This window comes from Nymphaea colorata, chromosome 1 (genome assembly GCF_008831285.2).
Source record: "Nymphaea colorata isolate Beijing-Zhang1983 chromosome 1, ASM883128v2, whole genome shotgun sequence".
Classification (NCBI taxonomy): domain Eukaryota; kingdom Viridiplantae; phylum Streptophyta; class Magnoliopsida; order Nymphaeales; family Nymphaeaceae; genus Nymphaea; species Nymphaea colorata.
In genome coordinates this window covers 29,071,659-29,097,615 of record NC_045138.2, presented here as the reverse complement: position 1 = coordinate 29,097,615, position 25,957 = coordinate 29,071,659, and the positions used below count along the sequence as shown (strand labels likewise).

General features: G+C 38.8%; 3 protein-coding genes across 3 annotated transcripts; 1 reads left to right on the top strand and 2 right to left on the bottom strand.

Annotated features, from left to right (window-relative positions):
* Nucleotides 1-4,410: 4,410 nt before the first annotated feature.
* LOC116244921 (carotenoid cleavage dioxygenase 8 homolog B, chloroplastic) lies at nucleotides 4,411-8,670 on the top strand. The gene is made up of 6 exons (XM_031616723.2): nucleotides 4,411-4,767; nucleotides 5,150-5,893; nucleotides 6,850-7,043; nucleotides 7,743-7,932; nucleotides 8,039-8,141; nucleotides 8,391-8,670. Exons 1-6 carry the CDS (start codon nucleotides 4,453-4,455, stop codon nucleotides 8,534-8,536), a joined length of 1,692 nt encoding a protein of 563 aa, XP_031472583.1. The 5' UTR covers nucleotides 4,411-4,452; the 3' UTR covers nucleotides 8,537-8,670.
* An 816-nt stretch (nucleotides 8,671-9,486) lies between these two features.
* Nucleotides 9,487-16,685, bottom strand: LOC116244934 (probable transcriptional regulatory protein At2g25830). The gene is made up of 7 exons (XM_031616728.2): nucleotides 16,440-16,685; nucleotides 16,188-16,345; nucleotides 14,258-14,319; nucleotides 13,747-13,903; nucleotides 13,335-13,612; nucleotides 10,315-10,435; nucleotides 9,487-9,900 (listed from the first exon to the last, which is right to left on the bottom strand). The coding sequence occupies exons 1-7, from the start codon at nucleotides 16,540-16,542 to the stop codon at nucleotides 9,808-9,810; spliced, it is 972 nt and encodes a 323-aa protein (XP_031472588.1). The 5' UTR covers nucleotides 16,543-16,685; the 3' UTR covers nucleotides 9,487-9,807.
* A 1,359-nt stretch (nucleotides 16,686-18,044) lies between these two features.
* On the bottom strand, nucleotides 18,045-24,857 carry LOC116263716 (ruBisCO large subunit-binding protein subunit beta, chloroplastic). Its single transcript, XM_031643461.2, has 15 exons — nucleotides 24,701-24,857; nucleotides 22,597-22,836; nucleotides 22,388-22,513; nucleotides 22,164-22,301; nucleotides 21,946-22,041; nucleotides 21,576-21,818; nucleotides 20,659-20,893; nucleotides 20,409-20,578; nucleotides 19,855-19,932; nucleotides 19,709-19,780; nucleotides 19,470-19,574; nucleotides 19,235-19,327; nucleotides 18,703-18,795; nucleotides 18,427-18,550; nucleotides 18,045-18,322 (listed from the first exon to the last, which is right to left on the bottom strand). The coding sequence occupies exons 2-15, from the start codon at nucleotides 22,822-22,824 to the stop codon at nucleotides 18,309-18,311; spliced, it is 1,815 nt and encodes a 604-aa protein (XP_031499321.1). The 5' UTR covers nucleotides 22,825-22,836; nucleotides 24,701-24,857; the 3' UTR covers nucleotides 18,045-18,308.
* Between the last annotated feature and the right edge of the window lie 1,100 nt (nucleotides 24,858-25,957).

Below are 25,957 nucleotides of genomic sequence, written 5' to 3'. Positions count from 1 at the left end.
CGATAGCTCAGACTCGGCTAAGCGAGTCAAGCTGGAACTCTGTCCAAGGGAAACAGTGCCTCTGACTACACTGGGACACCCACTTCACATTCTTGCTTTCTTCACTTTCAATGTGACAGAACCCCACTCCACTTCAATAATTTATATTGAATATTATATATTCATTTCATTATTATATTGAATAGTATTATATTCATCTCAATGCGTTCTTGCTTTTTTCCTTGAGTTGATGTGAAAATGGAATCGTCGATCGAGTGGCAGCAATTGTTGCAGGAGTACTGCTTCGTCCCGTGGCCACTTCCACCGGTCGGAGATCAATCCGGAGTCCTGTCCTATATATTTTCGCTCTCTCTCCCTAGTCCCTTCATGTAATGCAGATGTTCAAATCTTCGTGGTCTTTGCAATCGAGAAATTTTTTAGCACTGGCTTTCATAGGATCATACGTTCCCATATCATGGTGACTTTCTATGAGAACTAAATGCAATTGCTAAAATTATTCGTATGAATTTAGCTCCTGCTTAAGAGTCTGGCACTTATCCACAGGTGATAAATTCATCAGGCATAATTTTAACCATTAACATAGAAACTTGGGAGAAAAATAAGGAAAAGGAGAATATAAAACATTTTAATTAGACATTTAGTATTAATTCGTTTTTTTCCTCCTTTTCCTCAACCGTCACTGGACAAAACTCGATATATAGCATAAACTATTCCTTATTTGCCTAGAACCTATGGATCTAGCTTCTACCAATTTTTCTTATATAATAATGGATAGATGCCGAGACCCTTACATGCTAGATCTTTCATGAATAATCTTGTACATAGATTTAGTACACATAGACGGTTGAAGAAAAAACAAATAGAGAATTTGTTCTCTTTTACCTCTCTACCGTTAATGTGAAAAAAAAAAACAACAGCTAAAATTCTTGCTCATAGTTGTAGCACCTAAAGATCTGGCTTTTATGCACTCAAATGCATGTCAAGCAGGTAAGTATCAAATCATTAGGTGCTAGAACTCCATGCATGTCTTTAAGCTCCTAAGAGTGCAACACCTGGTGGATAATTGGAGGGAAGATTCCTCCTAAGAGTGCAACACCTGGTGGATAATTGGAGGGAAGTTTCTGGCATTGTAAGGCTCCTCCTGTGTCGGCTGTCCTGAGAGCATAGTATAGTTGGTCGGACTGATGGGCCGGTGAAAGTCTAATCATCAACTTGCATGCAACAAATATGCACCAAGAAAAAGAAAAAATGAGGTTGTGGCATTTAGAATTTTTTTTTAAATGCTATATACATTTTAGTCTTTTAATATTTTCATAATCATCATTTTATCCTTCTAAAAGTCTTCTTTTTTCACTTTAATGGAGATATTCTAGTCATTACCTAAGTCACATGAGTATTTCAATATGATCCATGTACCTGTGTCACCGTACCCATACCCAAAATGGGCACTTGAACACACTTAGATACTTTTTACAGAAAACGGATCCAAATCGTTTAATTTTATGTGATTTAAGTTTTTTTCCAACTCAAGTTTCATTTCCTTTTTAGAGTTATTGTTCATTAACATGCAATTTTTTATTTAAAATCACATGTTTGTTTAAATGTCGCTTTCATTTTGATATTTTTATATTAATTTACGTGTGTGTATATATATATATATATATATGTGTGTGTGTGTACTTTCATACTCACATTTTCTCTAAAGTTGTTATGTTCAAATTTGTATCTCTATACCCATACCTAAACAGTACCCGTATCCATGTGATTTAGGTCATTGCGTACCCATGTGATTTAGGTCATTGCACACCCTTGTGCATACAAGGGGGGTGTGTACAAAACCAACTTCCTGCAGTGAGAGACTTCAGCCTTTTAGAAGAGGTTGGATGGTTGCGGGACAGCCCATGGTGGTGGGGCTCTTGTGGAAACATAGAAATAGAGTGCTTCATGGATTGCCTCTTCTGCTGCCTTAGATAGGATGCTTTGAGAAAGTCTGGAAGTGCTGCAAGTGGGGGGTAGACGATGTGGACACCAGAAATGAAGAAGCTGAGAGTGTGGATGAGGACACCAGAAATGAAGAAGCTGAGAGTGTGGTTCTCCGTAGCAACTCTGCCTGAGGGATTCATTGAGCATCCGGGCGAGGATTTCACTATCCTCGCAATGCAAAATCATGGACATGTGTACACCAAACAGTTTTTCATCATCCAAAATTCTCACGGTCAATCGATTCTACTGGTGCCAGAATGCTCTATCAAAGGGACACTTGTTCAATTGCCTTAAGGGCTATAGTGCAATTGGGTGGCAATGCGATCCACTTTGAAGGGCTCTGATCTTAAAAAGGTCTCAAAGTATATTCAATGAATCTCAAAAAAGTTTTTTAGGAGTGTAAGGAGGGCGACATTACCTCTTTCTCAAACCGTTGAAGACAAAACTCCAGCTACAAGTGTCATGAGTGCTGAATCATCAGCTACAAGAGGATGTCTATTTTAAATTCAAATTATTATTAGTACATACCAAGTGTATATCATTGTTTTTGAATTGTTGTAATCCATGGAAATATTAATTTAAATATTCACTCACTTTACACGCATGGTGTAAGTGAGGATTCTTTCCAATTATGGAGATATCAAAACTGATTCCCAATATGTGATGTGTAATTACCTGTGAGCTATGCATCCTTTTAATTCCTTATGTGCATTTTAAACTTAGGTAATGAAGGTGGGAATCCTATTTCCCAGCAGCTCTTTCTTGGAACTGACACCCAATACACCCAATATGGCTAGGTGCGGAGGCAAGAAAGGCCGGTAGGACCATGGCTCCTCCTTAGACCTTTTAAAATTTTAAATGTAAAATTTAAAAATTTTAGTTTAACCTATACAAAAAAAAATTCAAAAAATTAAATTTCCGTCTCTATCAAAATTTTGAAACTATAGTTATGCGCCTATAGCTAACAATTTCTGGCTCTGCCCCTGAATAGAACTCATAATATGACTCATCATCAGTTCTCAATTCTGGTGCTCCAAATGTCAGAATATTTCACTTGCCCCTCTAGATTTTGAAGATGGCACTTCTTTGATGTACAAATTCATATATATTCTTAAATATTTAACCCAGAATTACAGGTTGTTTGTTTCCTCCTAAGACCTTGTTTTTCAGCTTTTAGGGGAACCTTGGAAACTCTCTCCCTGAGGTAGAGTTTCTTTTTTCAGCTTTTGGTATATTGTTTCCTTTTTTTTTTTGCAACAAAAATTTTCTAGGGATCCCTCAGCAGGGTTGAATGGAAACGATCATTTGGGGATAGATTCATCAAAAAGAAAACCATTAATTTACTCACAATGAATGGTTAAGAGAAAAAAAAAAGATAAATCATTTTACTTGTACATTTAGTATGAATTCATATCTTGTTTTTCTCCTTTCTCTCATGGATTACTGTAGGCAAAATCAATAGCTAAAAATTGCTTACGGTCAAGCACCCAAGGAACGGAGTTTGCTGTTAAACGTTATATATATATATATATATATATATATATTGCCGATACGCAGTAATACTGGCAACAAAGATTGAAGCTACAGTTAACTGAGACTTTCGGGTTGACGTCAACTGAGAAATTATTAGTCTAAAAAACTGCAAAATTAATCCATTGGCACCTAAGGAATAAGTTGAAAGAAAATGTTGGTTCAATAATTTGCTTAATACTATAAGATTTCTCTTTCCCAGTGAGAAACGCCTTTATATCAAGCCCTGATTTTATTACAAATAAAATAAGATCAGAGGAACTGGGCATCGTTTTTCTTGAAACTAGTTGTGGGTTCAATCTCTATATCCAATCCATCGAAACTCCAGTTTCCTCCCAAATCTTTGAAGAAAACCGACAACTACGCATCTCTAAGGAAGCTAGCAAAAGCTCAATGTTTTAATCTTATGGTCACTGTCATGCTCATATGTTTTATCTTTAAACTATAAATGGTGGCAAGCACAGTATTGAGATGAAGGATACACAGTAAGCCTATATAAACCTTCCGTTGAACTATATACCATAAGTTTATTCAGACTTTTCATTGAAAAGTATACTGTAAGAATAATCGAATGCATGGTCTTGAGAGTTTTAAGTTGAAGACAGATTTTTTTAAACAAATATTTTAAATTTAAAAAAAAAAAAATATTAATCAAATTTTAAGTGAGGGAAAGAAGGTGAAGGATCCAACAACAAAGTTTCCGGTCGACAGAGAATTAAAAAGTGGGATAAGATGATTGGAAGAGGCATCTTAGGGGTTGTCCCTATGTGCGCTCCCAGCAAAGGTTCTTTGTAGTAATAATTGTCCCCAAGTGGAGGGAACGCTGCTACTCAAAGATTCCTACTTGACCAATCTTCCCTTCCTATATATTTCCATTCGCATGCCTCGTATTTTTTCACCGGACTCTCAACTCTAGTGATCATACTCACCCCGTCCCATATGCTTCTTCTGCTCACCTCCATGGCATCTATTGTTATGAGACCCTCTGGAATGAAGACGCCTCCGGCTTTGCCGCCGGAGTCCGGCAAGCCTGGTGCTGGCGCTGGAAAGGAAATCCCTCAAGCTAACAACGCCTTGTTTCCCGCGTCCGCCCGAGGCCGGTTTTCAAGCGGGCTCGTTCAGAGTGTTTCTGCGCCTACAACTCCGCCAGCGCCGGGGAAAGACGCCGAAAGAAAATGTTCGGCATGGGAAAGTATAAGGCAGGAGAGATGGGAAGGTGAACTGGAAGTGCAAGGCGAGATCCCGCGATGGCTGGTAGGGCCGCCTTCTCTTTAAATTTAAAATGTACACTCTGCATCCATTTGAAATCGTTATTGTCTATGTATGTAGTAGCGCTTGTTAACAATTTGATCAAGTTCTTCTGTATAAATAATTCTTGATTGTCTATGTATGTAGTAACGCTTGTTAACAATAATACCAGTGATTAAGTTTTTCTGTAAAAATAATTCTTACAATATTACTAAGTTTTTGTGTAAATAATTATTATGTGTTTTTGTGAGAGAGGTACTTTATTCAACTAAGCGGTGAATATTAAGTTTAAATGTTAGGGATTGTACTCGTGAAATACTAAAAGCTTATAAATTTTTGAAAAAATGGCTAAATGGGATCATCCTTTTTCGTGGGCGCACTCGCACAGAATGGCACGTACCTGAGGAATGGCCCCGGCCTATGGAATATCGGCGACTACAATTTCCGGCACCTCTTTGATGGTTATGCCACCATCGTCCGGCTCCACTTCGAGGACGGACGACTAATCGCCGGCCACCGCCAGATCAACTCTGAAGCGTACAAGGCAGCAAAGAAGAACCAGAAGCTCTGCTACCGTGAGTTCTCGGAGGTGCCCAAGCAAGACAACTTCCTCTCATACGTCGGCGATTTGGCAAGCCTTTTCTCCGGCGCATCGCTGACCGATAACTCGAACACCGGCGTGGTGAAGCTCGGCGATGGACGAGTAATATGCCTAACCGAGACGATGAAAGGGAGCATCGAGATAGATCCAGTTACTCTGGAAACCAAGGGAAGGTTCGTCTACACGGACAACCTGGGGTACTTGATCCACTCGGCGCACCCAGTGGTGACTGATAATGAGTTCTTGACGCTATTGCCAGACCTGCTGAACCCTGGGTACTTGGTGGTGAGGATGGAGCCGGGGAGCAATGAAAGGAAGGTGGTGGGGAGGGTCGCATGCAAAGGGAGGCCGTCCCCTGGGTGGGTACATTCCTTTCCTGTGACGGAGAACTATGTGGTGGTGCCGGAGATGCCGCTCAGGTACTCTACCCGGAACCTGCTAAGGGCTGAGCCGACAACACTCTACACATTTGAGTGGCATCCGGAGTCCAAGGCCTTCATGCATGTCATGTCTAGGGCCACCGGCAAAGTGGTAAGCACCTCTCTCTCTCTCTCTCTCTCTCTAGATATCAACACTCTTCATTATTATGATGTTCTCTTGATATTAAAATTAAAATTAAGATGATATTAAAGAGTGTCGAACTTGAAATTAAGGATGATTAAGGAGATGTTATAAACAAAGTGGATCAGTTCTGTCTCCTCTCCTAATTCCCCATTCCCTCTCCTAATTCCCCATTCCCCCACTAGAATCGAACTTAAGCTCATTCTCTGCAACTATGTCTTATGCATGTGAGTATATATATATATAATGACTCTAGATAGTCAAAGTTATCCAGCAGAGCTGGGCATTGGGTATCAAACCCGAAAAAACTGGCCTGAGTCCGTTCAACAAAGCCCGATTCAGCCAGATATATTTTTTAATATTATTTTTATTTAATAATGATATATATTTTATTATTAAAAAATTAATTTGTATTTAAAAATTATTTTTGATTTTAGCCAGGCAAGAGCCAAGCTCAGGCCGGGCCCAACCCTGCCAACATGATGGATCAGACTACTCAAGTTTAGCGTTTGGCTCAAGTTTGGTGTTCCCTGGTATCCATTAATTCTAAAGTGACATTCATTGACTCTTTAGATAGATACATACATACATTTCACATGGATAATCTCCATACGCATGGTGAGAAAAATGAGCGAGATTATTTTTTTGGAAAATCAAGGCTTTTGTCTAAGATGATCTTGAGACTTTCGATCTACGTTAACAAAAAGATATTGGAAAAACGATAAATAACCGACTCTAATTGCGATGGATGGATAATCTACTCACGCTGGGAATGAGTTTTTCCTGTCTTGAAGTTAATTAGCATTGCAGTTATACCCTGCATCTGATCACCCTTTAATTTTCTGTATTACTTATACCCTGTAATCTCATCCTTTACTTTTCTGTATTATTTTGCTGAAAATTTGAAGAACTCTTTGGCCATGCAGGTGGCAAGCGTAGAAATGCCATTGTATGTAACCTTTCATTTCATCAATGCATATGAAGAAACTGACAAGGAGGGCAGGGTCACACACGTCATTGCTGATTGCTGCGAGCACGGGGCTGATACCTCCATACTGGACGGCCTTAGATTGCAGACCCTGAGACAATCTCATGGCTTGGATGTGCTACCCAATGCTAGGTACCTCTCTTCTCCTTCCTGTTAGGGATTATGATTTCATCCCTTGCCCATGAGAAGGACAAGGACTACTCTCATATCAAACTCCATTCCTCCCGTTTTTTTGTTTGTCATGACCATTCATGAGAAGTAGAAAAGCTTTGCTTTCCATATATTTTTTCTGTAACAGAAGAAACTGCAGCATTCAGAATATATAAAACCAGATGTTCACAAACAGCGAAGAACTTCAAAATTAGATTATAGGACGAAATTCAAATTTTTAACAGTAAAATAGCCTCCCTTTTATCACTAAAATTTTAATTTTTGAATCACTTCAAACACAAGAAAACAGACAAGGGCTCATACTTCCAGGAATTCATGTTCCTTCTCTAAATGGAAATACTGGACATATAATAGTTCTATGAACCCTATGGAGGAACGGTTTCCAGTCAACAGCCAGATTGGAAAGGCTAAACATTATTGCAAACTTCCAACTTCATTTGCTTAAGTCTGCCTTTGCGCTCTCTGCTGATCTCCCTAACCAGCCCAGGACATTTTACTATAGAATCAAAGTGCTTAATTTGATCGGCATCCAAGGTATGAGCGACCATGTTTATCTTAGCTTACCACTCCTAACTGACACAAGACCACAAGCTTGCTGTTTAATATTTACATATTCCATAACCAGAGATCTTCTGAAGTTTGTTCATTCCACTATTGCAGAGTTGGTCGTTTCACAATTCCCTTGGATGGGAGCCTCATCGGGAAGCTAGAGGACGCACTAGACCCCAATGAACATGGAAGAGCAATGGACATGTGCAGTTTCAATACTGCGTATTTGGGGAAGAAATACAGATATGCCTACTCCTGTGGTGGCCACCGACCTTGTTACTTCCCAAATACACTCACAAAAGTACAGTAATCAATAACCAAGAACAATAAGACCTGAATTATGCTGTTTCTTATATTAAAGAAAGCCTGAATTATTCATGTTCTTTTTTTCCCCGGTTTTGTGTCAGCTTGATTTTGAGAGCAAGAAAGCCATCAGTTGGCATGAGGAAGGAGGCATTCCATCTGAGCCCTTCTTCGTGGCTAGACCAGGTGCTACCCAAGAAGACGATGGTAAGCAGTTAAAATCACAGTGCATCGTGAAAGAACAAACGTCTGATACTCTAAAAGATAACAAGCATATCTCACTATAGCCAACAGCATTTTATGTTTCCACTTTCCACTGATTAAACAATTTAAGAATAATACATGTTTGTCAAAATTTTGTCTCAATTAGTAACAATAAAATGTTTCTTTGAAGACAAAGGAATAAGCAACGCATGAGCCCTGAATATGAAAACTTACATGACTGAGATCTTGCAGGAGTGGTCATTTCCATGGTCAGTGCAGGAGATGGTGGTGGATATGCACTGTTACTTGATGGCACCACCTTCCAAGAGATAGCAAGGGCAAGGTTTCCATATGGTCTTCCTTATGGCCTTCATGGGTGTTGGATACCAAAAACATGAAGAGAACCTGCATCCACCAACCGTGCCTGAAGAGCTTTATCATGGCCAACTATATCACTTGGGTGTCATCTGAAAATTATAGCTGTGTACCCCGTATCGTATGTTGATAGGTGAATAAATAAAGTTTCTACTAATGCACGTTTCCACAAATCAGAGTTCCTCTAGAACCAATGCATGTTTCTACTACAGTCGGCCAGATGTTATGTCTCAACCAATTAAACATGTTATATGATTGTCATTATATTTGCCTCAGATAGTAACAATAAACCGTGGAATGGTGAAGATTTTTAAGAAATAGAGAGGACAGTATAAAGCACAAGCCCCTCCACATGAGAACTTGCGTGAATGAATATTGCAGTAGTCATTTCAATGGTTAGTAATGAAGCTGGTGGTGGACATGCACTGTCACTTGATGGCACCACCTTCCAAGAGATAGTGGGCCAAGGTCTCCAAATGGTCTCCCTTATGGCCTCCACAGATGTTAGATTTCAAAAGCATGAAGAAGAAATCTGCATCCAGTCATTCACTACCCATGACTAAAGAGATTCTCAACAGCCGATCAGATCACTTCGGATCACCATATGAACATTACAGCTCTGTAATGGGTAGCAGATAACTACAAGAGTGAGAAATGTAAGCAATATCCTTTCAGCTGCCAGATGCACAAGAGCTTGTGTATATAAACTATAAAGTAATCACTTAAGCAGTTATACTTCAATATAAGATGATTTGGAGCAAGCATCCAATCCCTCATTTGTGTTCCCTTGTATCTCAAGCACCATATAACTATTTAGCATCAACTATTGCTAGCTTTTATAAACCAAGTTGACCTTGAAGCTTTCAGCAGAAACTCGTACAGAGTGATGCCAGTAGTAGAAATGTCAAGGATAAATTATCTTCCAGGAAAAAAACTGAACACCATACGTATCAAATTTACTACCTTATGTCACTTGAAAACAAAGAGTTAAATGGCATTGAATGAATTTAAAACTTCAATCAGAAGTCAATTAATTTGACGCAGCTGCCATAAAAATACAAATTGGACCCTACAGGATCTGGGCATCGAGAGAATGATATTTCTCTACTACTTAGCACCGGTTCCTATATTATTGCAAACTCATTCACCTCAGGTTTTTCTACCCCAAGTTGCCTTTCTTGATAAGAGTGGCATTGCTCTTCAACATAACTAAAAAACCTTTCCTGAATCAGGAAGTAGAATGCTGATGGAAGGGCATCCAATTCTGTAAGCTTCAGAGCACGTTTGGCATCTATCATTTCTGGTCAGAATAAACAGCATCAACATCATCTAGTTCAAGTAATTTGGACATAAGCTCCTTGTTCAATTCCATGGCTTCATCATCAACCTGCACCCATAATCGAGGTTGTTAAGTCACTGATTTTCGAACTTCCACCCAAGGTCAACATCAAGCATTTGATCACTAAAAATGGAGAGGATACGCATGATACTTTATAAGCCAATCCTCTCTAACTTCGTTCTGCCCTAGTATCACTAGTCAACCAGACAAAAGTTTAACCATTTAGGGAGGGAAACATTGACCATTTAGGGAAGGAAAAATTACAAATATAGTTCTAGATCTAAGATAAAGAACTTGACTAATTGGCTTTAAGTTAATTGCTGACTGTGGATTGCAACGTTCCAACTTGGTTTGGCAGTCAAAAATTTTGAAAATTCTTCGAAGGAAATTCAAAAGCTCTGAAATGACAAAAACTACTGATCTGAGCATTGCAATAGAGTAACATGGCAGCAAACATATTACCTCAATTGTAGATAGTGGTAAAAGCTCAGATCCCCCATCTGGTTCAAAACTTATTCCCTGATCTCTCAATTTCTCCAATATTTCTGAGTAATTTTCTGCTGAACTAACGATCTTGTAACAGCTACAGAAAGACTAAAAATTAGTCCTGGAAATGGTAATAAAAATATAAAAACATTTACTTTAAGACAAAAAGGAGACAGGAGAAAGAGAGAGAGAGAGAGGCCAACTGAAAGCAAATTTTTGTATTTGACATATTGGAGTTGGACACATCACCTGATTCATGCTGCTGATACAATTTCCTTTTAAGATATCTACAGAAATAAGCCCAAAAAATAACCACAATTTTCCAGTTGTTGTCAGGATTGAAGAACATAAGATGTTCCTGCAATCCCGTTCCATCAAGGAGAACAGGTGCCTGTGAAGTGCTCTGCCATGGGCCTCACTGGCACACGAGGTTCGGCAATGCAGCATTCCCATGGAACATCTTATTCCCAAGAATGGATCCACCATGTTATACAAATAATGTCCATTAAGGGTGATGCAAATGTGGACCATCCTGGCACACAATGTTCATTCTGTTCTTGGGTACGCCAGACCTGAGTGTTCCATTCCTGGCATTGCCAAAACAATGAAAAAGAAACAAGCTCTAGGGCCGCATTGGAACTATGTTTATGTCTATTAGAGAAGTAATATTACCAACACGATTGGACTCCTGAATCCATTATACAGAAAGTTTGGCAGATGTGAAGGCTGCCTTCAAATATGAAGAAGTGCACGAGTTTAATCCTCTTGCTAGAATACCATAAGTAATGCAAGGTAGACATGTCCACCTGCTGGAAGTTGCCAGCTCCATCAAAGTAGCTGCTGCCCAGCTGTGTGTTGGCCAGGAAATTTTGGTCGGCATTTGGTCAGTATCTATGAATATTGAATAATTATATTATATTACAATGCACCAGATGACGCACAGACAACGAAAGTAAGAGCATTGAGTCAAAGTCCTGAATCATGCACCTCAAGATGAGGCACTAGCTTCAGGCGGTCTGCATGAAGCCCTGGAACACAAAAGGCCATGCACCGTACAGAGACAAAGTTGTGTGTTTCATCACTGTATAATTTCAACACTGGGGGGTTAAACCCCAGATCTTTCAAGATCAGATGAAAAGAAAATCAGATTCACCATCTTTTCACCCTCATCTGTATGCCACTTGCAAGTACTTAAGGGGCTGTTTGGGAACAGTAACAGTGTGTTACTGTTCCACATATCTGTCCAGAAAAATGGGGTAGATTCTGCTACTGTGTTACTGTTCCATATATCTGTCCCAGAAAATGGGGTAGATTCATAGACCACTTTTTAAAGTGTCCAATGAATCTAACCTATTTTTGGGTTAGATGCATAGGACAGTAACATAACGTTACAGTTTTCAAACAGCCACTAATCCTAACTAATAACATTAGTGGCCTAAGCATCTACTGCAGGACCTGCTGGCTGAGTTTAACAGGTGGAATCAATTTCATTGCCATCCTTTCAGAACAAGAGCATGTTCAATATTGCTCTGGATCATCTTCAACTTGAAAAAGAAATAAGTAGGAGACCTGTTTGCACCATAAACAATTACTCTCCAAAGGATTGATGTGATGGGAAGCTGATTTTGATTTTTCAATGCATGCACAAGCAGGCAAGATTAAGCTTAAAAGTGGAATTTAAAATTGCAAAAAAAAATAAAAAAGAGCTTGCAAGGAGAAATCATCAAATCTGAAAATTTTGATTTGTATCTACATTATCCCAGACAAGGGAACTTTACATTCACAATACAGAAATTTATTCTGGTGAAAAGAATAAATGATCTCACGTCAAGTTTCCAGATCTGAAAAGCATGACAAAGGGACTCCATCCAAGACCCTGCTTGAGGCAATATGGTCCTATTAGACTTGTTCCTCTTTTTAAGTCACTGTTTCATAAACCAAGTCTTGTGATGGCACAAATAAATTAAAACTGACAGACCTTTACAAGCAAGAAAGCTGTTACAGTTATAACCAAGAAACATAAGATGACAGATCATAATCGCTTAGGCTTCTTAAGAAAGAAGATTCCAAAGATGAAAAGGAGTAAGGTTTTGCATTCAAGGAAATTCTCTATGGTTCAATACTTTTGAAAATATCATGCTCTGTAAATGTAAGACGAGCTGATTTAGGTTGTGTATTGTTACTTATCATGTGAAGGTTTTTCCTCTCTCATATCTACACAAATTTCTAATGTGCAGTCATTTTCCATGTTGCTTAATTATGCCTCAGTTCCTGGTGGTTTTATATTTTATCTCACCTCTAAGCTTTTCAGACCATTGAGCATATCTAGCCTATAAGGAGCAAATTTTCCCAAGATATTCCCACCTGAGTTGAGCATAAAACTTGTGAATTCATTGCAACTGTACAAGACAATGTGGATGTAAAGGAATCAAAAACTAAAATGAGCTCCAAATCAATCATTACAACTACATGTCATTCTCCTGAGCACAACATGATCCTTCGCATGCTAACACTTGTATTGAAAAAAAGATTCATGGCAATTTTTGTATTCTAGTAATTGCAAACATGCATGAAAAACATGATATAAATATGTGCAGAGGCAGTATTAAAACGTGTTTAAGGTGCATTAATCACCAGCAATTTTCATGTACTTCTATTCTCCCTCTTCCATAATAGTTCTCAAAGTGAAATCATTTGGTACCACCACAACAGACAGCAACTGGTCAATTCCCATGTTCTTATGAAGGTCATTATGCACAAGAAATCATGACAGTGCACAAACAAGTACTTGAATGCATCCTTTAGTTGACATAGTTGACAACTTGACCAAGATCCGTTAAAGAAAAACGCCTTCACTTTTAAGGACCAAGCTGCCATAAAATCAACTCAGGAAAGCAGAAAAGATATCCTCCAAACCTGAAGTACCTTAGCACTTGCCTCGAAATTTATTACAGCTCTCAATTTACAGCAAAAGTTTCTATGGATAACAAACTTACTTTTCTGACTGGTCGTCATCAGCGGCATCCACATAGGCTGGGGGTTCCATCACATCCTCTGCCCCTGCATCTAAGGCAATGGCCAGAAGTTGATCCTTGTCAACATCAGTGGGCTTTATAGTAACAACTCTTGCACGCTTAAACTTGAACATAACTGATCCTGGATCTGCCATCTTTCCACCACAGTCCTTCACAACCTCTCTAACAGCTGCCACAGATCGGTTTACCTTATCTGTTAAGACTTCAACCACCATACTAACACCACCAAAACCATACACCTGAATATGAATGAATTTAGTGAAGGTCCATCATATCACTTGAACAAACAAAAAATCATGGAACTGCCATAGCACAATGCAAGCAAGTAACATATGTTGGCAGGAAATTGTTAAGGTACATGTTCAGTTTGTACCTCATAAATCTTCTCGATATAAGCCTCTTGGCCCTTTTCAGAAGCTCTCTTAATGTTTCTTTCCACTATTTCCTTAGGGACATCAAGCTCTCTAGCTTTTTCCAAGACAGCAGCAAGAACTGAATTTGAAACTGGATTGGGCCCACCTTTGCTCACACTGAATTTATGCATGAGGAAATTTATCCCAATTAGAGGTGTTTCAATCATCTTGATAACAATGTGACAAGTAAGACAACAAAGCAACAACTAATGAAAGATAACCAGAAGAAAGGCAAATATCGCTGGAAAATTTCACAAAAAATATTTTCCTCAAGTCAATAAGTTAAACAAGAACAATATAATTATAAAACATAGGAGCTACATATAGAGCGTATATTTTAGCAACAAAAATTGGATGTTTTGAATTTAATTGATGAAACAATAACTTTACTTCTATAAAGATGAAAAACAGCTATTATGGTAAATCTGAAAAGCAAAACAAATGAATAATTAATCATATGCTTATACTGACGCAGATACTATCTCCTTCCCAATTTTCCCATATCGCTTTGCCTTCTTTGCATCTTGTGCTCCCTGCATCCAGCACAAGACTTCAGATGAAATGCTTAATGCATTTTTCCTATGCATTAATATAGAAAAGCATTAACAAGAAGCCAAAAAGCCTATGAAGAACGCAAGGCCAAACTGGTCAGACATCAAGTGCTTAATTTCAAGTAACTATATAAGCATTTGCATGAAGTCTACATTCAATACCATCACTAGTATGATAGCCTATGAGATATATCAACTTCAAGCAGCTTAATTGCTCACTACCTTTCCAATAAATGAACAATCACTAAAGGCACAGTCTTCTAAAAGAATTTACATAACCAGAAGATGAAGATGATTCTTCATGATGCACATGACAGCAACATGATAAAGGGGAAAGGACAACGATTTGACAGAGTATGTCCCTCCTGTTGTTGTGCCAACACAATTGAAAAAGTTTGCACAAGTCCCAAGAAAATATTCAATATTTCCAAGCAAGCTTTTCGGAGAAAAAAAAAAGGAAATATCACATTATTTACAGGATTTGGAAAAACTAGTAGCAGCCTAATGACAAAGCAAATAACTCAAACAAATGGTCATTGAAAATAAAATTAAAATATCAGCTGTATTTGGACCACAATGAATGAAAAGGCAGGTGCCCTCAGTATAATTCAGTATTTGGGGTCTAGTACTGAAACTCCAAATAATACATAGTGAGGCAGTGCCGCCAGTTTGAACAGTTTTTAAGGGTTTCTGCCTCAAATACACTTTCCACTTGTTGATTCAGGTAGAAGATGCCCAACGTTGTGCAGAAACCTTTTCAGGTAGAAGATGCCCAAGTTTGTGCAGAAACCTTTTCAGGTAGAAGATGCCCAACTTTGTGCAGAAACCTTGAGACATTAGTCTTTGTCTCAGCCTCCCAATGCAAGCTCTTCCTAGGATCAAGGTGGGACCATATAAGCATCAACTGCTCTGTCCGTGTGTCTGGCCAGAACCAAGCCATGCAACATGAGCATTTTTTTATTATCTAAATAATATTAAATAGTATGGAATGCATTGACCAACAACAACACTCGCAAGAAGACTGCTGAAAAGTAAGAGCCACAGGTAGAAATTGCTCACCTTTTCTACGCTCCATATATTATCTGAATGGAGGCCTAGTTAAGGACTAATATCTTGGTTTCAAAAAATTCAGTAGGCTAACTTATTAGAGATGTGATAAAAATTTCAAAAATCACTAACCAGGGGATTATATCGCAACACAGCTGGCCACTCAGCTTGGTCAAGGAGTTGGAGAAGCTACATTGGGTATAACAATCCTCTTTTAATAGATCTGCTTCTCCCTTCGATCAAATGCAAGCTTCTATGAGCTTTAACATCAACAATTCTATATGTGGATTTTGCCTTTCACTTCATTACAGATTAAAAACTGGCGCCATCACTGCTTGTTATTCCAGTGACAATCCACAAAGCTACTAAAGAGTCCCAATGTGCTGAGTAGTTCATCAACTTAATCCAGTGGTACTATGTTCCAGAGTCCCAAACTCTCGTATATTTATTCATTCAAACTTCATTTGCTCCCTTAAAACCCGTCAGGCACTCAAATTATAAGGCATTAATGCCACTTTGAAATGAAACCAACAGAATTACTGGCAAGAACGACGTAAGACACTCACTTGTAGAATAACCTTAGTGACAGCCCTGAAGTGCTAATGAAGACTACTACATATTTTTCAAGGAAATAACGCTATAAGTAGACTAATTCATATTGCAATACAAAAAGGAAATGATGAACAACCAAAAAATTGAATATTCTACATAGTCTAAAATTTTTTTCAAAAAAAAAATTGAAAAACAAAAACAGAACAAAAGCCTTTTTCCCGTTGAACTAAATTTGCACAAGAACGTGGTACCTTTCTAGTTGCGATTTTGCTGGAGCGCCTGCCCATATAAACTGGTGGGCAGGTCCAAATCCTTCGAGTCCCGATGATTGAAGCTACACCAGCATAATTGGTCTCGCTAACTTTGGACGCAAATGAAGAAACGGAAGTTCTCTCCAAGTACCCAACACCTAAAAACACAATCAACAACATTCATTTCAGTCTCTTATTGCCAACAAATACTCCAAACAGTGTTGCAAAGGCATGGGGGAAGTGAGAGCTTACAGCGAAGAGCAATGGAGTTAGGATTGGTAACGCAAATCCTCAAATGGTATTTCCTGAGTGCAGAAAGGAACGCCCTGATCGAAAAAGAAGAAAAGGCAGCCATTACTCCGTGGACTACTGGAACGTGATTTTACAGTTTCTATTTGTAAGGCGTGCGAGCATGGGTGTTTTTTGGCTAGTCTACAGAGCGGAGGCTGTAAGGGGAAGACAGTCGACAACAAGACGGTTCATTGGTATTTGGTAACTGGAAAAATGGCGTTACTTTCATTGTAACGGGGTTTAGACGGTGTCTCTGGGTTTATTAACCGGTGAAAGAACAGCAAAAAAGCAGAAATTTTGTAGTTTTAGCCACTTCTACTATAAAATATTCTGGTTCCAATTGGGCTTGTATTCTTAAAATTATTCTTAAAATGGGAAATAGGAGCTGTCGGATCTCAATTGTCTAACTACAAAAAAATGTGGATTGTGATTCAAATCAAAATCGATAGAAGCCATGGAAAACAAAATCTCAAATTTCGCCACTTGTAGAAGTTGTTGGTATGTTACGAGATTGTTAGAGTTTTTAGTCATTGAAAGTCACTTCCGTGAGTAATTTAATAAATTGGTTAGAGGAGTATAATCTTCATTCTCATATTCTTAAAAAGTAGCTCATGGCTCAGCATTTCTAGACCCTATATAATAGTAAATATAAATAAGCTAATTTATCAATTGACATAGCCGCGTAAAGTTCGTTACGAACCTTTTATTTAATACATTTAAAATATTTTAAGCTGTTTTAATCAAATTTATCCTCCTATTCGCAGCTTTTATGCTGGGTATATAGGATTTTGTTTCAGTTTCACAATCTGGTAATCACAAAAATGTCAAAATTAAGGTAAAAACATCTTCTGTTTACATGAAGAGGGTAGGACCTGGAGGCCCTTTTTCCGTCAAATCTTGCAGATTGCCCCAAACTTAGTCATGTTTGATTAGAATAGCTTCTGACATTAAAATTCAAATGCCTTTTGTCCACAGCCTTATGCGTAAGTGTTTATTAGGCTTTAAGAGTTGATCGAGCTCCCAGTCTAAACCTACAATTCCATTTCGTATCTCATTACCAGCTTTCTACCTCACAATGATACATTGCATGGTACGGCCTTATCACGGTCTTTCTGTGCTAAATTTGTTCGTGAATTTAGTTCATTTATTTTCCACGTTGTTACATCCTAGATTTTTCATTCATATTCATTTCTCTCACTCAACCACTCACAATCACATCCCAGTACGAATCTTTATAGTTTCCTTACGTTTTCGTACAAGAATTCGTACAGAACTCTTATAATTTTAAAAATACAGAACCTTTTGGTGATATAACAAAAGGAAGACAATCGGTTTGATTTACTTTCATTTAACCGCGTCTTTTACGTGCAATTTAAGCAGGAACAAGATTAACCCCGCGCTCGTTATTTTGTTTCATTCAGAAGTTTTCCTTTTTGTAAAATATCATAACTATTTAAACACATAAAAAACATTGAAAGAAGGGGCAATTAATTCATGGGTATACACATAAAACGTTGAAGCCAGTAGAACGTCGAATCTCAAGGACACAAAATTATGAAGCCAGTAGAACATCAACTCTCACATTTTTTTCATTCACTGAAGCAAGCTACAAAACAAATTCTCCCATGCCTTTCCCTCCGCCGGATTCTGGCTTAGCTAACCCAACCAAAATTGTAATCTCACTACCACCATCGTAATAACCAGCCTAATCACTTGCGCAAATCCAGTGTACAATAAAAAAGATGGACCCACATCTACACTTTCATGGATCTTATTCCTCCGCAGGGAAGTCCCTTAGTGGCGCCTTTGCTAGCCTGGTACCCAGCCTATTTAGTACCCGTATCCTGCATCACAAGAGTAGCATGCACCAAGTGATTATAATCACGAACTCACATACCACATACATAGCAAGGCAATTAATTAAGGCTTAGATATAGTGAGGCCGGACCTGAATTGTCCATCGGGTTGCCAGCAGCAACAGGCTCTGGCTCCTTGATGTCGACAACTACGACATCGGATGTGAGGAAGGTCTTGGCCACGGAAGCAGCGTGCTCCAGGCAGCATCTAACCACCTGATTCCAGTAGAGAAACCAATCATGGTGAAACACCAATCAGTTTACAAAAATCAAAACCTCAGTTCAACCTCAGTTCGGTGCGTGCTATGGGGGATGATACAATCTTTGCTTCTATCAATATTTAGACCGAAACATGGTTCACACCATACCTTGGTAGGGTCTATAATTCCAGCTGCCATTAAGTCTTCATACTGCCCAGTAGCAGCATTATAGCCGAACCTTGGGTTGTCACTTGCCAGAACCTGAACAACGAAAAAGATTAACGAAATTCTCAACAACAGCAAGATGCTAACTCTGGAGAAAATAAATTACTGTACTTGAGCCCGGTGAATGTGCCTGTAGTTCAGGGAAGCTCACATATCAACAAATGAGCAAGATGAGGCAACTCAACCGTCTTCCAACTCTTATTAAGTAGTACAGGAAGTTGTTTTTAGTCTTTCATGAAGACAGGAACCATGGCAATCAAACCACATCCTTGCAAAGATGAAGAGCTCATGGATGCAAACTCAAGATATGCTCCTACAGGCTCAGTACCTTGTAAGGATATACAGAACCTAAGCACAGGCCCAAGACCATGCTTACGTTTCAAGGCTGACCATGCCCATGCTCACAGCGTGTCTCCAATTCAAAAGCACACTGCACCGAACAATCTCTCTGACAGACAGAGACGCATAAACATACCTTTTCAATAACAACACTTCCATTGACACCAGCATTTTTCGCAATAAGCTTCAAAGGGTACCCTAGCGCCCTTCTCACAATCTCTGCTCCGATCTGTTAATTGTAGAACAGCCAAGAAGAGGCCAATAAGACATCTACAACAACGGAATTTTCCAAGGCAGAAAAGAATTTAATGCCCCAGTCGTTAATCCCTGTACTGCTAATGCACAAGGAACTAGACCAGTGAAATCTATACCTTCTGTTCATCGTTCTCCAGTGAATCCTTAATTGCATCCACCTTGGAGGCCAGTCTTAGCAAGGTGCACCCCCCACCCACAACAATTCCTTCCTCAACCGCTGCCTGCGAAGATTAAAACCACAAATAGGTAATTAGAGCTCATATAGTTCGAGCAACTACATCAAGATATTCATGAAAGCTTACACCGACATCATTCTAAAATGCACTCTGTTGAGATATCAGGTTGACTAATGTACCTTTGTGGCATTTAAGGCATCTTCTACTCTTAACTTCTTCTCCTTCAATTCCGTCTCAGTTTGTGCTCCAACCTGCACATTTAATGCACGTCAGCATGGAGAAAATTCTTTTCTCTCAAAAGTGGATGCAGCATGTTTAGGAATACCTGAATGACAGCAACTCCACCAGATAGCTTGGCTATGCGTTCATTTAGCTTCTCCTTTTCATATTCTTGCTCGGAAGCCTGCAAAATCATATTAAATCATAGGTTAGCACGTGCATGACAAGGTCTAATAATAAAAAGCAAACGAAATGCACTTCAATCTTCCAGACATGAACAATGACAAAGGAAGAGAATATATATATATATATATATATATATATATATATATATATATATATATATATATATATATCAACAGAAAATCATGTCTTCTAGAATGTAAGACGAGTTTTTGAAGCAGACAATAAGACAGAGCACATTGATTTTAAAATCTTAGAAATTTTACCCATACGTTTAAAATATCATTTTTTGATAGATTCATGGTTTTTGACTGGATCCATAAGAGAAGCTATGGCAAAAAGAAAAACAGAGCCAAACATGTTAAAAAGAAGGGTATGGTGCAGCTATTATGCTGTTTCATTGCAAGACAATGGATTGCGATGGATTGCAACCAGGAAGCATATGCACAAAAGCAAGCACATTCTGCAAGAAGCAACCTCAATGAGATTCCTGATCTGTGCAACTCTCTTATTTACAGCTTCCTGAGTACTTCCATCTCCAACAATGGTGGTTGCGTCCTTTGTGAGAACAACCTTGGCAGCAGTCCCCAGAACCGCCTTGTCAGCTTTATCAAGAGATAAACCTACTTCATCTCTGATGACAGTTGCTGCAAGAACAATTTCCTTAGAACAGCAAACGAACACAATAATGAGTCATTCCAATAGCTTTGCTGATTTAAATACTAACCTCCAGTGAGGATAGCAATATCATCAAGGTACTGACTTTTCCGTTCACCAAATCCTGGAGCTTTAAGTGCAGCTATTTTTAGTGCACCCCGCAGCTTATTGACGACCAGAGTTGCAAGAGCCTCCTGCTCAATGTCTTCTGCAATAATCAAGATTGGATAACCTCCTCTAATTGCTTCTTCCAGAACATTGATCAAATCCCTGGCATTTGTGATCTTTTTGTCGACAAGGAGCAACTGTAAAAGAGGAAACATGTCTCCTTCAGATTTAGCATAGGAAAACTTCACAAAAAAACCATCCAAGTTTCAAGGCAAGATTCTCATGAACAAAGTACAAGCACAAATTGGTAAATGGGGCAAACTGTTATCAAGTATATAGCCCAACATCGTAAAAGACGTAAACTAACTCCGTCTGCTGGACCCAAAGTAAGATGCATAATGTAACGTAAGGTGATGAAAAAATTGCAATTTGATTTCATAATATTAAAAATCATCTAAAATAAAAATAAAAAAGTACCAAAAACAAGCTCAGAAGGAAAATAAGAAAAAAAATCTCGCTATGATAATGAATTGGATAAACAAAATGAAATAAAAAAATATACGTAACCTACAAAATGCATGTTGCCATTAAAAATATTTAACTTTGACCACTTAAAACTACTCTTAATATTTAAATGGTATCAAAATCAATAAATTTTCACTGTGTACGACTTACTTCTTGAAGTTTTCAAACAGCGTAATGATAATAAAACTTTAAACTTTTTGTTTCAGAGGATAGAAAATTAGCTATATTTTTACAAAAAAAAAAAGGAAATTCAAATTTTGGTTGTATGAAAGCACCCCCAAAATTTTAATTTCACTTTAATACACAGGAGGCTATGTTATGTGCAACATTGACATATCTACTGTCTCAATATACCTTGCAGTTCTCATATTCGACTGACATCTTTTCACTGTCTGTCACGAAATAAGGAGAGATGTAGCCGCGATCAAACTGCATTCCTTCTACAACATAAAGATTGTTTTCTGCACTCTTTCCTTCCTCAAGGGTCACAACTCCCTTCCTTCCAACCCTGCTCATGGCCTCTGCTATCATATTTCCTATCTCATCGTTGTTTCCAGCACTGACTGCAGCTACATCAGCCAATTCACTGTCTTCCACCTGCAACCGATATTTTACCATCAAAGGGATGATGCAACTAAGTATTTCATGCCAACTGAACAGTGAAGGTTAAAGTACATCTCAAAATTGGAAGGATCAAAAGTAAATAAGGAAAAGGAGTACAGACCTCCTTAGACATCAGTTTCAATTCTTCAACTAGTGCTTTTGCGGTCTTCTCTATGCCTCGGGTAATCTGAACAGGATTTGCTCCAGCAGCAACCACCTGCATGATGCACCAGAGAAACCATGGATCAGTCATTAACATACAAAAGCAAACAAAATGCTGGTAAGTTCCAAAATCCATCAAGGACTGTGAATAGGCAGACAATGCACATAACCACATACCTTTACACCCTCTGCAATTAGTCCTTGCGCTAGAACAACTGAAGTAGTTGTCCCATCACCAGCTAAATCATTGGTCTTTGCAGCAGCCTGCCTTACAAGCTTTGCACCAATATTTTCAACCGGGTCCTCTAACTCAACCTTCAAAAAGATCAAAAAGTTAACAAGGGGCTCAAATAGCATTGAACACTCTGGGACCCTGGGTTTGTGTACAAACGACATTTTACCTCCCTCGCAACAGTCACTCCATCATTAACAATTTTGGGCGAACCATATTTACTCTCCAGGACAACATTCCTGCCCTTTGGACCAAGCGTAACTCCAACAAGATCTGCAAGCTTGTTCACTCCAGTCTGCAACCAAAACCATAATCAACTTGGGCTCACAAACAAAGTAAAATACTGTCACAGAATCACAAGGAAGAAGTATGACACACCTGTAGCTTCTTAATAGCAGATCCATCCTTGTTAAAGTAAAGCTCCTTAGCCATTGAGTTTATTCTTAGAGATCGCCTCCTTTGCGCCCGTAAGTTCTGCCCCTTACTAGAGATGGAACTTGAAGATATTGATGAAAGGGACGAGAACCTATCCGAAGAGGCCCTTCCAAGGCTTCCAGGAGCCACCAAAGATCCAACTGTAGACATGGTGCTGAAAGCTGATGCCATTCTCGATTAAAACTACAACAAACACAATTTTTATACACCATCAAACCAAGAACCAGACCACACCCAACAGAAACAAAGATGGCAACACAAATGCATAAATGTTGGCGATGCCTTCAAACTTTCAATCCCTCATATTTCTCAAGTCAATTAAATTATTTGAGAAATATAATAAAAGGAAAGAAGCTTAACATATGAGTATAGTCAATAAGTACCCAAAAATAAAATAGCAAGAAGAGACAGAAACTCCTCTCCGGCCAAAAGGAATGTCTATCCGAGACAAAAAAATATATATATCCAGTTTCAATCACCAACAATCCTATCTGACTCCCTTCTAGAGAGTTCCTTTACCAGCTCTAATAGCAAATCATGTGGGGAAATGCCACGGATACTCCCTAACAAGCTAGTTCTTGCAAAAGAAAAGGCGAGAAAGTAGAAACTATTGTCCTCCCTTTGTACAATTGAAGGTAGCACGCAGTGAGTAAGAGAGTGCAGATGGAAAACTAGTTCTTGCAAAAGAAAAGGCGAGAAAGTAGAAACTATTGTCCTCCCTTTGTACAATTGAAGGTAGCACGCAGTGAGTAAGAGAGTGCAGATGGAAAACTAGTTCTTGCAAAAGAAAAGGCGAGAAAGTAGAAACTATTGTCCTCCCTTTGTACAAGGGAAGGTAGCACGCAGTGAGTAAGAGAGTGCAGATGGAAAACTAGTTTTCAAAAGAGAAAAGAAAAGTTGAAGCAGAAAACACCAACGCAAAACCGAATTCACTTAGAACTTAGAAGTACAAGAATCCAGTACACCAACTATCATAGCCCTACATACAAGAGCGAAAGAGAGTCACTGAGGCACTGCAGCTAGGGCCGGTAAACAAGCCAAAGTGAGAGATAGACATCGCATCGAGAAGAGTAACGAGAGGAAACTCTAGTAGGCTCATTAACATTTTTTGTGACGCTAAAGCTAGTAGACTTTGGCCACTAATCACTGAGCCAACATCAGTCGAGCCCATCAATAAAAAAGACTTCAAAGTAGTAAGCAGTAGAATCTGAGTTCTGGTCTTATTATATGCAAACCAGAAACTTAACACTAGGCGAAAAAAATGTAAGCACTTGTCAGTAAACGGACTTATACGAGCTGAACGGTTGATGCTTGGCCCGAGTTTGCAGAACCCATTCCACAAATTCTAATAAGCTCTTTCAAACTGAGCCATAACGGCTTAGTTCCTCTTCGAGCGGTAACAGCAGCATTTCCTCCCCAACACAAAACAAGTATTTCAAAACCCAATTCACCAATTTTTATTTTTCAATGCGTGTTTAGAAGAACAGCCAAAAAAACCATAGTAAAGCAGAGGCACCCACAAATGAGTAGCAGCGAACCAACTTAAAATAAACACAAAAAATAAGTGCAGCTCAACATTAACAAATGCAGTCACAAAGCGCTCCATACCAAAAAACTCAATCACAAAATAAACTACCCACTAGAAGGCTCATCTCCTTATACGGTACAACAACAATTATCTGTCCAATAATGCCAGCCCAGACAAACAAATTTTACTCATTTTAAGCTTGAATTGTCCCGTCCATGTGACACTAACAGCAGCAAGGTCCATCCTTTCGAAGTGTTAATCCTAAAAATGATGAAGTTGGCGTTGCCAAACGAACACCCACAAGACAAACGGAAGGAAAACACGAAGAAAACCATCCGATCCTAGAAAATATGAACAGAAATCCACCAAAAGGGCCACTAAAAACCGAAATGGTCGAAACCCATTTACAGAAAGAGAAAAACATGTTGGTCATATAAAGATTTCCAGTCAGAAAACTAGAAAGAGGCAAGAGACGAGACAGATAGGCGGGTTAACCAGGGAAGGTGAGAGGGTGGATACCTCGGAGATAGGATGGATGGAAGCGGACTTTCGAGTGGATAGAGTGGCCGGCTGAGTACAGAAACGACTTCGAGGGGGTTCCTGAGGGTGAGAAGTTAAGGGTTTAGAAGATGAGGGTTTCTTGAAACTTCGGGCGATTGTGAACCGTTGGATCTTCGCTCAGAGGACGGGCAATCTTGTCTGGCTGTGGAAGGCTCTAGAATGTCCCTCACGAGAAGGGAGGAATTAGTTGGTTGGTTGGTGGTGTGAGTCGTGTGCGTCCTGTTTCAAAGCGAGAAGGAACCGATTGAACCCGACTGTCGTGGATCCACAGATCCAGGCAACAGGCAACTCAAGAACAGGAAGTAAGTGAATCAGATTCAGATTCGAAACATTGGCGACTTTCATGTATTATCGGGTGGCATTCCTATAAAATAATGTATTCGAATTCAAATTCTGATACGTAAACCATATACTATTTATGAAGTCTTATAATTCACTTGCATTACATGAGTCCAATTTTGAGTTCGTATTGGATCCTGTCGACTTGTTTACTTTTCTTCCTAGTTTCGCATTCTCTTCTTACCATTGGAGGAACACTTGTTTAAAAATACTCAAATCTGGTGACGCATTTATATATATATATATATATATTATTTAAAAATAAAAAACTTTTAAGAAACTGCTGGTGTGAACAAGTACCCACATCAGTCACCATGACTGCTTCTTACCATATGCTCTCCCTAGTTAAATAAATATATTGTTTGCAAGTTAATGAATCTGAAATTTATGTTTTATGTCTATATAAGCAAGCCATACTATTTACCATAAAGGGTCTCCAAGAGGCCTAATGTTATTTATTGTGGCAAGGTTTGTATTTGGCCAAAGGAGACAAAGGTTTTATCAGCAAAAGAAACAGCTTCACATTTTAATATTATGTGATTTTCCTCCATGTCCATACACACACATATGCACAAAGTCTATTAAACCTTTGGTTTCTTTTGAAGATTTCGGCTTGAATCTAATTCAAAGTAGGTTTAGACACTCACATGAATCAGGAATCGGGTAGTAGTCTTTTATGGAGTTATGTGACAGCAATAACACTTTGTGAGTGTCTAATAAATATATCTCAAATTTTTTTAGGATGTTTTATTATTCTATATTTGGAATTCATGATACATGGTAAAATCCATGGTTCATCGAACTATGGATCCGATGCGGAGTCAGGATTTTTTTTTGGGGCGGATCAAACGGTCCGCGGGTCGGGCCAAGAGGAGC

What these genes read in the sequence shown, in the direction of transcription:
- LOC116244921 (XM_031616723.2), top strand. Translation starts at nt 4,453, where the DNA reads ATGCTTCTTCTGCTCACCTCCATGGCATCTATTGTTATGAGACCCTCT. An exon ending in TCCCAAATACACTCACAAAA is followed by an intron (nt 7,933 to 8,038) that starts GTACAGTAATCA and finishes GTTTTGTGTCAG; the next exon opens with CTTGATTTTGAGAGCAAGAA. An exon ending in TGCTACCCAAGAAGACGATG is followed by an intron (nt 8,142 to 8,390) that starts GTAAGCAGTTAA and finishes GAGATCTTGCAG; the next exon opens with GAGTGGTCATTTCCATGGTC.
- LOC116244934 (XM_031616728.2), bottom strand. Translation starts at nt 16,542, where the DNA reads ATGGCTGCCTTTTCTTCTTTTTCGATCAGGGCGTTCCTTTCTGCACTC. An exon ending in ATATCGAGAAGATTTATGAG is followed by an intron (nt 13,613 to 13,746) that starts GTACAAACTGAA and finishes ATTCATATTCAG; the next exon opens with GTGTATGGTTTTGGTGGTGT. An exon ending in GATGACGACCAGTCAGAAAA is followed by an intron (nt 10,436 to 13,334) that starts GTAAGTTTGTTA and finishes GTCTTTCTGTAG; the next exon opens with CTGTTACAAGATCGTTAGTT.
- LOC116263716 (XM_031643461.2), bottom strand. Translation starts at nt 22,824, where the DNA reads ATGGCATCAGCTTTCAGCACCATGTCTACAGTTGGATCTTTGGTGGCT. An exon ending in TCGAATATGAGAACTGCAAG is followed by an intron (nt 20,894 to 21,575) that starts GTATATTGAGAC and finishes CCTCTTTTACAG; the next exon opens with TTGCTCCTTGTCGACAAAAA. An exon ending in AGATCAGGAATCTCATTGAG is followed by an intron (nt 19,933 to 20,408) that starts GTTGCTTCTTGC and finishes ATGATTTTGCAG; the next exon opens with GCTTCCGAGCAAGAATATGA.